General features: G+C 42.0%; 1 protein-coding gene across 4 annotated transcripts in view; it reads right to left on the bottom strand.

The window, feature by feature from the left end:
* Nucleotides 1–4,012: 4,012 nt before the first annotated feature.
* The window catches only part of dusp8a (dual specificity phosphatase 8a), a 52,333-nt gene continuing 44,866 nt past the window's right edge, over nucleotides 4,013–11,479 (bottom strand). For all 4 annotated transcript variants that reach the window (XM_047346070.1, XM_047346078.1, XM_047346086.1 and 1 more), the window contains 4 exons: nucleotides 9,798–9,964; nucleotides 9,544–9,703; nucleotides 8,326–8,449; nucleotides 4,013–7,998 (listed from right to left, as the gene is read on the bottom strand). In XM_047346070.1, the coding sequence (XP_047202026.1) occupies nucleotides 6,786–7,998; nucleotides 8,326–8,449; nucleotides 9,544–9,703; nucleotides 9,798–9,964 (1,664 nt within the window). In that variant the 3' untranslated portion in view covers nucleotides 4,013–6,785. The remainder of the gene's footprint in view (nucleotides 7,999–8,325; nucleotides 8,450–9,543; nucleotides 9,704–9,797; nucleotides 9,965–11,479) is intronic.

The raw sequence follows: 11,479 nt of genomic DNA, 5'->3' as shown, positions 1-11,479 counted from the left end.
AACAAATAACTAGCTTCAAAGCTTAGAGGTCTGAGCAGATAGCCTGCTCACACTCAAAATAGTTCAACCTTTAGAACCACACACAAAGATAAACAGTATGAAATAAACAATATTTAGATTGTTTCATTCTACACTAATTTTCTGTGCCCAAATACTACCTCCTACATGAACCATGTTCTGAGGAAGGAGGACGGGATGTCTTATGGTGCGTTCAGACCGAGCGTTATTCCAGTGAATTTTTTGCCTCATTCACATGCTGTCGCTCGCCTGACATTTCACCAGCAATCCGTGTGGCCAACGAGCGACAACGGTCCACCAGGTCATTAAATTGGAGGAGCTTCTGTCTGCTGCTTGCAGGTTTCAACTCAACATGGCGGACCTGGATATTACAGAATGGGTCACGGTGCTTTATTTATGGAAAGCCGAACAATGCCGTCAGCGTCGACGTCTCTGGGTTCACCAGATTCTTCAGAGACGAAACCAGTTTGGAGAGTACCACCACCTACTCCAGGAGCTGCGTCTGGATGACAGTTGCTTTCAGCAATACTTCCATCTATACAGGACCCAGTTTGAGGACCCCACGTTGAGGGACAAATCAGCCTCCGGGACACCAACTACAGGCACTGTATCCCCGCTGCAGAACGCCTGTCCGTCTGTCTTCGGTGAGTATATAAATCTCACCTCACTGGAAAGCTGTGTGTGAAGGCCACATGTGTACTTCAAAACTTCATGCATGCCTCATTGAACAGTTCTCTTCAGGACTAAATTTCAACAGTTTTTTTTTACCCACCCACAAACCTCTTAAGAGCAAACTTTCCTTCATCCTTTTTTATATATGTGATCTTTGTGGATTGAAGGTATTGTTTTCCCTTATTTCTTGGCAGGGCCTGCACTGATTTGTGACACGAATTGACAGAAAAGTTCAGATTTTTCAACTTCAGCAAAATTTGCTTCGCATCCATTGAGGGCTTCGTTCTATTTCCCCTAAGCGTGCCATTTGTTTCGCATCCTCCGCTTCCTTTGTATTGCTTTGCTCCTGAATACGCCTCTACAGAGGCTTAACATGTAAATCACTTGCTCCTGACGCCTCATTTGGCGGCCTGAACGCACCATAATGGGCGCTGGTTTGGGTAGTGAAGTTGACTCGGTCTGGCCACCTTGTGGACATGAACAAAGGGCCCATGGCGGCTACTCAGGAGCAGCTATAGCTTATGCTGGATCAGACTGCATCAGGCATGCAGAGCTGCAGATCAAGGGTGGAAATTAAACATTTTCTAAATCAGCCACTGTTGCTGGTGGAGACAAAATTTAACCAGCCACTGAAACATTTTACCAGCCACTATTTTTTTGTGTTTAACATTTGCCTTGGTTAGGAAAAATGCTCAATAGTAAACGCAATATTTACTTGCAAAGCTATTCGTAATCGCTGAAGGGTCTTCCTTTTTTACCGCTGACGTGAGCACTTCTAAACATTCAGCTTGTCATGCTGGACTGTTGTCAGGCTGCACAGTGCCTCATAGCAGCAGTTTTCTCCAGAGCTGCAATTCCTTGAATTATGTGTTTCACCTCTATGTGGCATTTTGAAGATTTGTGGTTTTTGATAGCCTCCATTTTTAAATCTTTTGTGCCTAAAATAAAGGCTTGCAGTTCGAGGGTGCATGCTGCCGACAGTTGGAACAAACGTCGACTGGCTGCTTTCATCAAACAGGAGAATAACTCGAGTGACTTGCTATTGACAGTAGTTTTCTATTTGTTGCTGTTCAATGTTAGGTTCTTCCCATGACTCCTCTTGAGAAAGGTTTTTGTTCTCTGTAGCCCGCTTAACACCAGGAATGTAACCCTAACCCATTGCTACAGTTACAGTCTGTTTTTCTTCTTTTACTTATAATGGCAATAAAAGCAGACTAGCAGCAACTCAGGCATATTGCGTCCCTCAACAGGTCAGTTGTGCAAGTTGAACGTAATTTTAGTTTTTTGTTTAATTTGCGAACCCGCCACTGTGCCTTGTGCGTTGTTAAAACCTACCCACCACTTCCTAAATGTACCTGCATTTGGCCAGTGGCAAGTGCTACTTTTCACCCCTGGTACTGATGCCTTCTTCTTCAGGCCGTGGGAAAAAAACGCTTTGATTAGAGACAACATCTCTTTAGGGGCATCTCTGGCTCAGGTTGCTTTTCTGCATAAGCTCAAAAAGAAAGGTTCCCCTTTTTGCACGATCACTGGGTGTTCGAACAACAGATCATATTTAACTTTATGTTCCTTGATCGACGGATATGTCAACATCAGACTGTAGGCAGCTGTGGGTACAAGTTTGAGGAATCAGTCCATCTTGCCATAAAGTGGTGCGTCTTTCCTCCCCTGTCCATATCTCTAGGAGTTGCGTGGGAGGAGAGGGAGAAGAAGCTGCCAAATGTTTTTGTTAGTGGCTGCATGACTTCACGGGGACCTCACTTGTGACTCCTCTTTCCTGGGGTGGACTAAAAGAAGTTCAGTGCTGTATTTAAAGGTGCAGAGTTTCCTACCAGCATCTTTGCATGTGTACAGTTCGGAGTCCATATTTTTATCCATGGCTGGGGCACATCAACGTGTCAGAATCATAGTCTACAGCCACAAATATATTATTAAAATATTGTTCAGGGTTGCCTTGTTGGAAGTTATGTTCTATGTAGCCTACTGGTGCTAACTCTGTTATGCCCCTTTTTCATTTGTACCTAATCTGTTCTGGTCAGGTGAGTTTAACACGATTTGAGTCGTTTTCATTGTAATTGAGTACCATCTCAATGAGGACAGGATTGTTAATAGGAAGGCAGCCCCACGGTCTGCAGTGATGTGATAGAGATACAAAAAACAGATACTACAGTAGTAGCTACCCCTATTAGCTTATGGTTTGTAAACACAGTCAAAATATCTTACATTTATTGCCGTAATTTCGTATAGTATTGTAATTATATAGCATTCAGGGATTTTAAATGGGTAAAACATTTTACAGTCTGGGATTTAAGGACTAGCTAGTTTCAGACTAGCCTGTGAACCAGAAGCTAACAGCAGGTTAGCTGACCATATCTTTCACATTTATAATATAACTTAACAAATATGGTGAAGCATAGCAAAGGCCCATGAAATTCCAGTTGTTTTGTGGTTATATAATTCGACAATGCAGCGAAGAAAAAAAAAACTTTTATTATTATTTAAAGGAGGTAATTACTGGTCACACTGTAAGGGAAAGATAGAGGCTTGTATAATAAAAAAACAGCTTTACAAGTGTCTAATATGCCACCTTTGGGCACAAATGAAGTTTTCTCCTCAATAAATAAGACATTGCTCACAGTGACTAATTTTAGGAATGTTATTCAGAACTTCTTTATATATAGAGCCATATTTATATGAAAGTTTTTTGAGATATTCAGAATTTAGAAATTGAGTAATACCTTTTTAATTAAAGTGACGCAAGCCAAGATGCTCATAGTTTTGACTTATCAAACATTGGTATCCTGAAACTGTTCCAGTTTTAACTGAGATCATATTTTTAAATGCAACAAATTTTTGAATGTACCCTCCAAGTCACATACGGTGTAACAAGAAAATTTGTTTTATTGCTCTATACAAACAAAATAATCTTTGGATGGAATTGTTTGAAAAAGAGAAAGATTGCTGGCTTTCCTGAAGCGCCTAACAAAACAGTAATTATAATTCCAAGCAGCAAACTCTGAAGAGTGAATTTTTAAGACTGTTTCCAAAACACTATCATCAGCTTTAACTTCACCCGAGTCTGCTTAAATTAACTCGTATATACCCCAAATAGATATATCTGCACTTCAGACTGGGTTATTTGTCCCAGATCATTGTATACAGTTTTTATTTATGTAATTTATTTAGGTTATTATAAACCCAGGGATTTGCTGTTCTGGTAACCTTACTGTGGTTTTTGGACTATGCGATGGAATTGCGTTCTCATGTCTGTTTGTGACCCCAGGCATGCAAACACACAAGAAGATGAAGCAGACAAGAGGTATGTATTTTGTCATGTCTGTATTTTTGTCTCATTTTCACAAAACATGTACAGGGGAAGGAAAAGCCTTACAATAGAACCTGAGGTATTTTTGCATCAAGCAGCCTAAGGTATCTGGATTTCAATTTAAAAACATGTCTAAATTTATCAGTGTTCTTAGATGCGTTGCTATGTAGAATAATTATAATAATAACAATAACAATAATGTAGCAAATGGGACAGCCTGCATCATTCTCGTTACATAGCATAAATAACAATTCTTAAAAATATAGGGAGTAAGTTGAAAAAAGGTTCCTCAGGAAACACATGACTTTTATCTGAACTTGTAGCTGTAGCAGCATAAGGTCAAAAGGTCAGAGATCGCCAGACAGTAAAGCTAATCCAGGGTCAAAGGAAAAATATCAACACATTTTACATCATAAATAAATAACCTTCTCACACCAGGAGAGCCAATTTATTTTTTGTTTCTTCCACCTCAAAATATGAAGGTCTTGATTTTTGTATTTTTCTGTCCATTGTGTTTTGCTCTTGTGTTCGAAGCTTTGGAAATTTAACAATTATTGTAAAACAGATTAAAAACTGATAAAGAGAAAGGGTGCTTTATGGACATGCATTGTGCTGATGTACCAGCAGCTGTGTACCCTGTGTTGGGCTTGGCTCACCAAAAGATCCCCTGAGAATGAACGAACGGGTGTGTGAATACACTGTAAGTGTAAGGGTCATACAGTGTGACGTGAATGTGTGTCTAGTTTCAGCTGTGGTGGGATATCATGTGATGATCACTGACAAACTGATGCTGGCTCGGAGAGGATCTGAAAACTGTGAAGTGTTTTTCTCTTTGCATACACAATGATGTGAAAAAGCATTGGCTCATTGCACATTTCTTCTGTTTCGGCATTTTTCCTCACACTAACATCTTTCATATAGTCATAAAAATGTATATCAGGCATATATAACCAGAGTAAATATACAAAGCAGGTTTGTATATGCTGATTTCATCAAATAAGGTGAAAAAAACCCTTCTCTCATTGGCCAAAAAACATGAGACTTTAACTCTTTGGACTGAAGAGACAGAAGTAGAACTTATTGAGATGTTGGGGGCAACTGCTTTTTCGCATAGGGCCAGGTTGGTTTGGTTAACTTTTCCCTTAATAAATGAAATTATTATAAAACTGGATTTTGTATTTACTAAAGTTATCTTTGTTGAATATAAAAAATAGTTTCATCATCAGAAACATTTAAGTGTGACACAAAAGCAAAAGTCTGTAAGTGGCAAATACTTTTTCACAGCACTGGAGTTGGTATAAAACAGGCTCATTTGTCGACATATATGAGTGTGATCAAAGAGTTGCTCGGCTGCTCTTTTCTCATCTCCACACACGCTGAGTAAAACAGTCTTTTTTTAAGTCATGATTGAGCCCTCAGTTGTGACAAACTTCTGAATTCACAAAACAGAGGTCCGGTTCTGATAGATCTCTTCAGCGGAACATCTGGGCCTTCTTTCTACAAAACAGAGGCAAAAACTTGGCTTTCGTAGGTATCATGTTGCCAGGATGTGAACGGTATTCACTCACCAGAAAGGTGCATCTCAAAGTCATACATCACTCTCTCAAAAGAAGGAACAGCACATATTGCTCGCTTGAATTTTTGTTGAATGTGTGTATTTGTAATGAGTGTGTGTTCATAAATACCATACAGCAAATAATAATAGCAATTCAACAGAAGAAAAAAAAAGAATCCACAAAACATTATATTATTTCTCATTACCAGAATGAAGCAATACAATAAATTAAAACTATAACTGAACAGAAGTTCGTTAAAATTGCTATATATATTCATATTGTATATATATAGTATTTGTCTGTCTGTAGTCAGCCTTTCAGGTGCATGCTCTCTTGTGGCCATAGATGGTGGCTAGGTTCAGTGGGAAAAAGCTTGGGAGGGGGGGCGATCCTGAAACCTCAGTCTTATCATGCTGTTAACATCTGAAACAAAGAGAGCCGAAGTCAGGAAATATGCGCTGTGCTTTGGAGGGACACACTGCCCATCATTACAAATATTTTCCTCAGCAGAATCCAGAGGATCCTTCGATATTCAACTGCAGTACCGTCTCTATGTTAAGTCTGTTGGACCTCTCTGCTTTGTGCTGTGATGATAGAAGGTACTATTAAAAAGTCCACTGCTGTTGTTGGTGGTGGTGTTCTTTTGCAGCATTTGGGGCAGGCCAAGCCACAGGGGAAAGGTGGTGGTGGGGTGGATGTAGCCGTGCATGATTCTGAAGTTCTCTGACACTGGGGTGGAGCTTTGGGACGAATCAAATCACAAGCTATACACCCACTGAAGCACACTACATTTAACCACAGGCAAACAGTATGAGTCTGAACATCAGGGAATTCTGTATAATCAGGGTTCAATGTGTGGTTGGGGTGATATCTTTTATCCTGTGACGGAGCTGACATAAATTAAAAGTTGGAGTACCAACAGTCACACCTTTATCTCTCCTTCGCCCAGGCTTTTCCCTCGGATTTGTAAGAGTTCGGGATGAGTATGGGTACCTAAACACCACATCCGAGGCTCTGTCAGTCCAGGTTTGCAAACTGTTCACATGAACTCTTAGCTTGTATCTGTCCTTCCCTCAGTTGGAGTCTTTAACACTGTCTGTGGAGGGGAGCACAAAAAAACCTTTGTCTGCTCCACCTCATTTTTCTTCTTGCACTCCCTTGAAACAGGTCCATTTTTGCCCCCACGAGACAGCTTGGATCAGTTCCATTATCTGTCAGGACACTTCAATGATCTCCATGCTTCCAGAGAAGCTTGACTGCTTCCCGATTTTCCCCAGTTCTTCCCTGGACCTTGTCTCAGAAATGCCCTCCTCGAACTCCATCTGACAACTGCGCCGTTTGAACTGTTTTTCCGATGCAGGAACGCTCTTGTTTGAGGTGGTCGATGTGGAATCCCAGTGGTCCCTCTGTGTTTGAGACACCAAGGGCTTCTCCCTCTGGGATTTGTCTCGTAACCTTGCGCCTTCACTGCATCCGAACGCCACATACGCCGAGCTGCTTCCAAACCGAACCGATGACCCCTCTCCTCTTCCCTCTTCTCCTCCCAGCTCCATTTCTCCCTCACCACCTTCCTCTGCTCCAAAATGCCAGGGAGCATCTGTGGTTGGGGTGACTGGAGTGACGGGAGTTGTAGCCTGGACAGTGTCTCTGTGTTTGGTCCACATAGCCCCAGATCCTAAAACAGGCAGGGAGGGAAGCAAGAGGAGCGGGGAGCCCCTGAGGTTTTCTTCCAGGCTGGGGCTCTTGTGGTCAAGGGACAAGCTGAGGGTCTGTGGAGGATGATGCGGATGGGAGTGGACCGGAGAAGTGCCACAGCTGTGTTTGGCTTTTCTTCTGGATCTGGATGAGGAGATACCAGAACGATGAACCCCGTCACTTCCACCCAAGCCACCTATGCTGCCCCCGCTGCTTGGGGAGGGGAATGGAGAATCGAAAGAGCCAGGGCTGTCCAGGACGGGTGACTGGGAGCAGACACCATTGGAGGTGCCTGTTCCCGGGCTGTCAAGTTTGCACAGTTTGGGGATGTCTTCAGAATGAGTGAGTGCCATGCTGGGGCAATGTGGACTGTTAGGAGAGTAGACAGACTTAATGTCCAGAGAGAAGGAGCGTTTGAGCCGGTTGGTGTCCACGATCCTCTCTGCTGAGAGGCGCAGGCCATTAAAGCCCTGCTGGAGGGAGGTTGGTGATGGTAACTTGGATTCAGTCTGGGTGTGAGGATCTCCCACAGATGAGTCGCAGCTGGTGTGGTGACCATTGATCTCAAAACCAGTAGTGACCCCATTAACCTCAGAGCCTTGTTTGCAGTTGTTTTCAGACTTCTTATCATCAGTGGTTAAAGCTTGTAACCGCAGGCCCTTCTCAAACTCCAGCAACTGACCCAGGAAATTAAAGTTTGGGGATATGGATGGCCTCCTGTCCTTTACGAACCTGTCAGGAAGAAAAAGAGTTGAAAAAATGAGTCACATGGAAACTATTTAAAACCAAACTATTGCCATAAACCCTGTGCAACGTCATAGGAGGTTTGAAGGGACTGCTATTGTACTGATGCACAATATGCAACAAATTGCATTGTTATTTCAGGGCAAAACAAACTATTTTTTTAAAATTGTAACTTGGCAACCATCTTAACAACTTCATACATTGTTCATAAACAACTATCATAAATGGGATTTCTTTTTGTAGCAGGGAGTCATCTTTTTTCACTAAAGATGACACCTTAGCTTAGCTGGAGGTGGGTGAGAGAAGCAAACATACCTGTAAGCATCATCTGATGACAACCCCATTGTCTTCATGATGTATGCAATGGCGATGGTAGCTGATCGTGAGATTCCAGCTAGGCAGTGCACGATCACTCTGCAGTTTGACACCTTTGCTTTGTCTGTTGAGAGCAAAATAAACACATTTTAATAAGAAACAAAATACACACAACATGGTGGACCCCTGAAAAGTCTATTCTTTGAGGAAGGGCTGCTGTGAAATCAGGTTGAAAGCTGCTGCGCCTGTTTTGTTTCAAACAACAGGGAGGCAGACATCTTAAGACCATTTTCAGACATATTCTGCATACAGGGACATAAGAGTGTGCTGCACCAGATCTTGATATGAAAATAGCACAATATTTCTTGTCAATGTGAAGTCTGCCTCATAGAGTGCTATCCAACTTATTAGCATGTGACTTTGTTTGACTTTATCTGGTGACATAACTGTGAGCTATGATCATGAGCCTAATGTATGAAGGTAACTGCTTTAAACGTGACACAATCTGTTTATGTTTGACATTTTATAGGCTGTGGGTAGGCCAACAACACTGTTAGAGAAGCTTCTGCTGCTAAAATAATAGAACATACTGATCATCATTATTGTTGGTTTTTAGATCAGCTTAACCTAACCTAAAGTACTGAATAAGCACATATAAAAGTATAGTAGCCTTCTTTCAGTCAGCTCTACAAAGGAAACTTTGGTCAGTTCAGCACTTTCTCTGATCTCTCTGAAGGAAAAATATGTCTGACTTTTTTCTTTTTAGTTTGGAACCTTTATTTTATTTTTAAACCTGAATATACATTGATGCTGCTTAAAGACCACATCCTAATATGCACCAGTCAAAGCTGGACTGAAATGTTCAACGCTAATTACAAATTCTTTACAACACAGTTTATGATTCCTGAAACATTTACTATTTGTGACAACAAGATATGTAAATTCTCATAACTCTCCTCAAAATATTTCTCAATTGTCTTGTTCTCATAGACCAAATATTTTGTCTAGTCTTGCGTCCCTTAGGCTGAATGTATAGGTACACCCATGATTGTCCCTAAGTGCATGTTCACTGTGACAATGTGCAGAAATGCTCTTTGAATATCACAGCATTATTTGAGATGAATCAACTTCCTTGCAAAGAAACCTCAATGATTTACTGTTCCGCTGCTAATCTTTACCTTCAGTTTAAACTAGTTTAAATATACTGCGGTCTCCTACCTATAAACTCATTTGTTTTGTCCAGCCAAGGCAGCAGCTTCTCGCAGTAGTTGTCATTCACTGGGATGCGCATGAAATGGCTCTCGCTGATGAAATCTGGTTTGGGACAGGTGTTGCTGGCATTCAGCACATAAGTGATACCGTTCTGAGCCATCAGATCCTAAAGAGATTGGCAAAAATAGGTTTAAGTTTAAGCAACATTGCTCAGACTACAGAGCTGGCTTTATTTTTATCATTGGTGAAATATATCCCACCTTGTTGAGAACGTCTTTCTGTGAACCCAGGTAGAGGTGTGGCAGGATACGAGTCAGTCCTACATTTGCCACAGGCAAACAGGGCTGGGACAAGCTCATTGGGAGTGCAGTGGCAGGCTTCCCCTCACACAAGCCAGGGAAACAGGAGGAAAAAGCTGCAAAACCTCCTGTAGAGACAGAGAAGGCAAGAACCAGTTAGGTACACTAATGATTTTCCACTGAACAGCCACATAACACACTGGAAACTCCATTTTCGTCACCATTCGCACGGCAGACAGACGTTCAATAGACATTTGGAGGCTGAATCTGGGCTACAATGTCTGGATCCAACTTAGTGAAACAGAAGCAAAAGAAAAGAGGCTCTCTGTGCTTCTGTGTGCAAGTTGGGTTAACTGCTGGGCGGCCGGGAATGCACGTCTGGCCCTTTAAGAGGCAGGCGGCTCCACTTTTGGCATATATGTATGTGTGTGGCTCTGTTTCCTGCATGAGCTCATGTCCTGTAGCAGTGCATTGCGTCAGGCTGAGAGAATGAGAGAGGCCACAGGTGCAGGGCCAGGACTGAGGCCCAGAAACATCCAACTGACACCCACACACCTATACACACATACATGTTAACACATGGAGATCATAATCTGGTTTTAAACATGTGCTAAAATTTCACTCTCCCTTGCTTCAATTTCAATTTCCACCTAAAGCAATCACACACACACACACACACACACACACACACACACAGACAGACCCAAATAATAATCATAATTACTTTGCAGCAGTGTGGTTGTATAACTACAGGGTAGGGAACAGGGTGAGGATATAGGAGAGTGTGTATTGAGGAGTGGGTAATGACCTCGCTGCAGAGTGCTGCACAAAAGGGCGTGCTTCAAGGAAAATGTTGAGCCCCAGAGAAGGAGATTAGAACCTAATCTAGGTTCAACGCTGCCTGACCCAATCTGGGATGTAGAGTGAGCACTAAAAACACATGCACACATGATCACAGAGTGAGAGTGAATGAGACATGACATCACTGCTAGAAGTAGCACACAGCTCTGTCCAAGCAGGTCTAATCATAACCCAGAAGGAGAAAGTGGCCAACGCAAACAGCAATTGGTATGTAAAAAAAACGTCCTCCAACATAAATAATAAAAATTCCCTTTAGGACAGCATGAAACAATCATGACTGGGTGCACTGTGCCTTTAAGAGCAAAGTAAAGAAGGCCTGTCTGTTTCCAGCTATTAATGGCAACAAGCAGAGCGATGACATCAGTGCTCTCCTTGGCAGAGGGGGTGGAGCGGAGAGATGGATAGATGCAGAAAGAATGATCAGATAACGATTTAAGTGGAAGAACTTAATGTAAATGCTAAGAAAGGACTGTCAGGCTAGAACATGCCTATATGTGTTGAAACATTTGGCTTTAGGACTCCCTGTGCCAGAGTACCTCCCTCTAATTGATAAAACAGAAAGAGGAAATGCTTTTCGAAGGCCTTCTTCCTGGTTTATCTTTCCCAGGGAACCTTTGTCACAGAATACACAAAAGTAGTGCAATAAATAGGATCTACTGTATGTGTTTGGGGAAATGCTACGTTCCTGCAGGCAGATAAATCAACAGGAAAAAGCCTTACGTCAGACAGCAACCATTTCCCTCTGTGTGCAGACATTGTTAGAGAGTTGTTAGAAGGTCTGT

The sequence above is a fragment of the Girardinichthys multiradiatus genome, chromosome 2 (assembly GCF_021462225.1).
Source record: "Girardinichthys multiradiatus isolate DD_20200921_A chromosome 2, DD_fGirMul_XY1, whole genome shotgun sequence".
In the NCBI taxonomy this organism is placed as follows: Eukaryota; Metazoa; Chordata; class Actinopteri; order Cyprinodontiformes; family Goodeidae; genus Girardinichthys; species Girardinichthys multiradiatus.
This window is presented reverse-complemented; position numbering and strand designations above follow the sequence as displayed.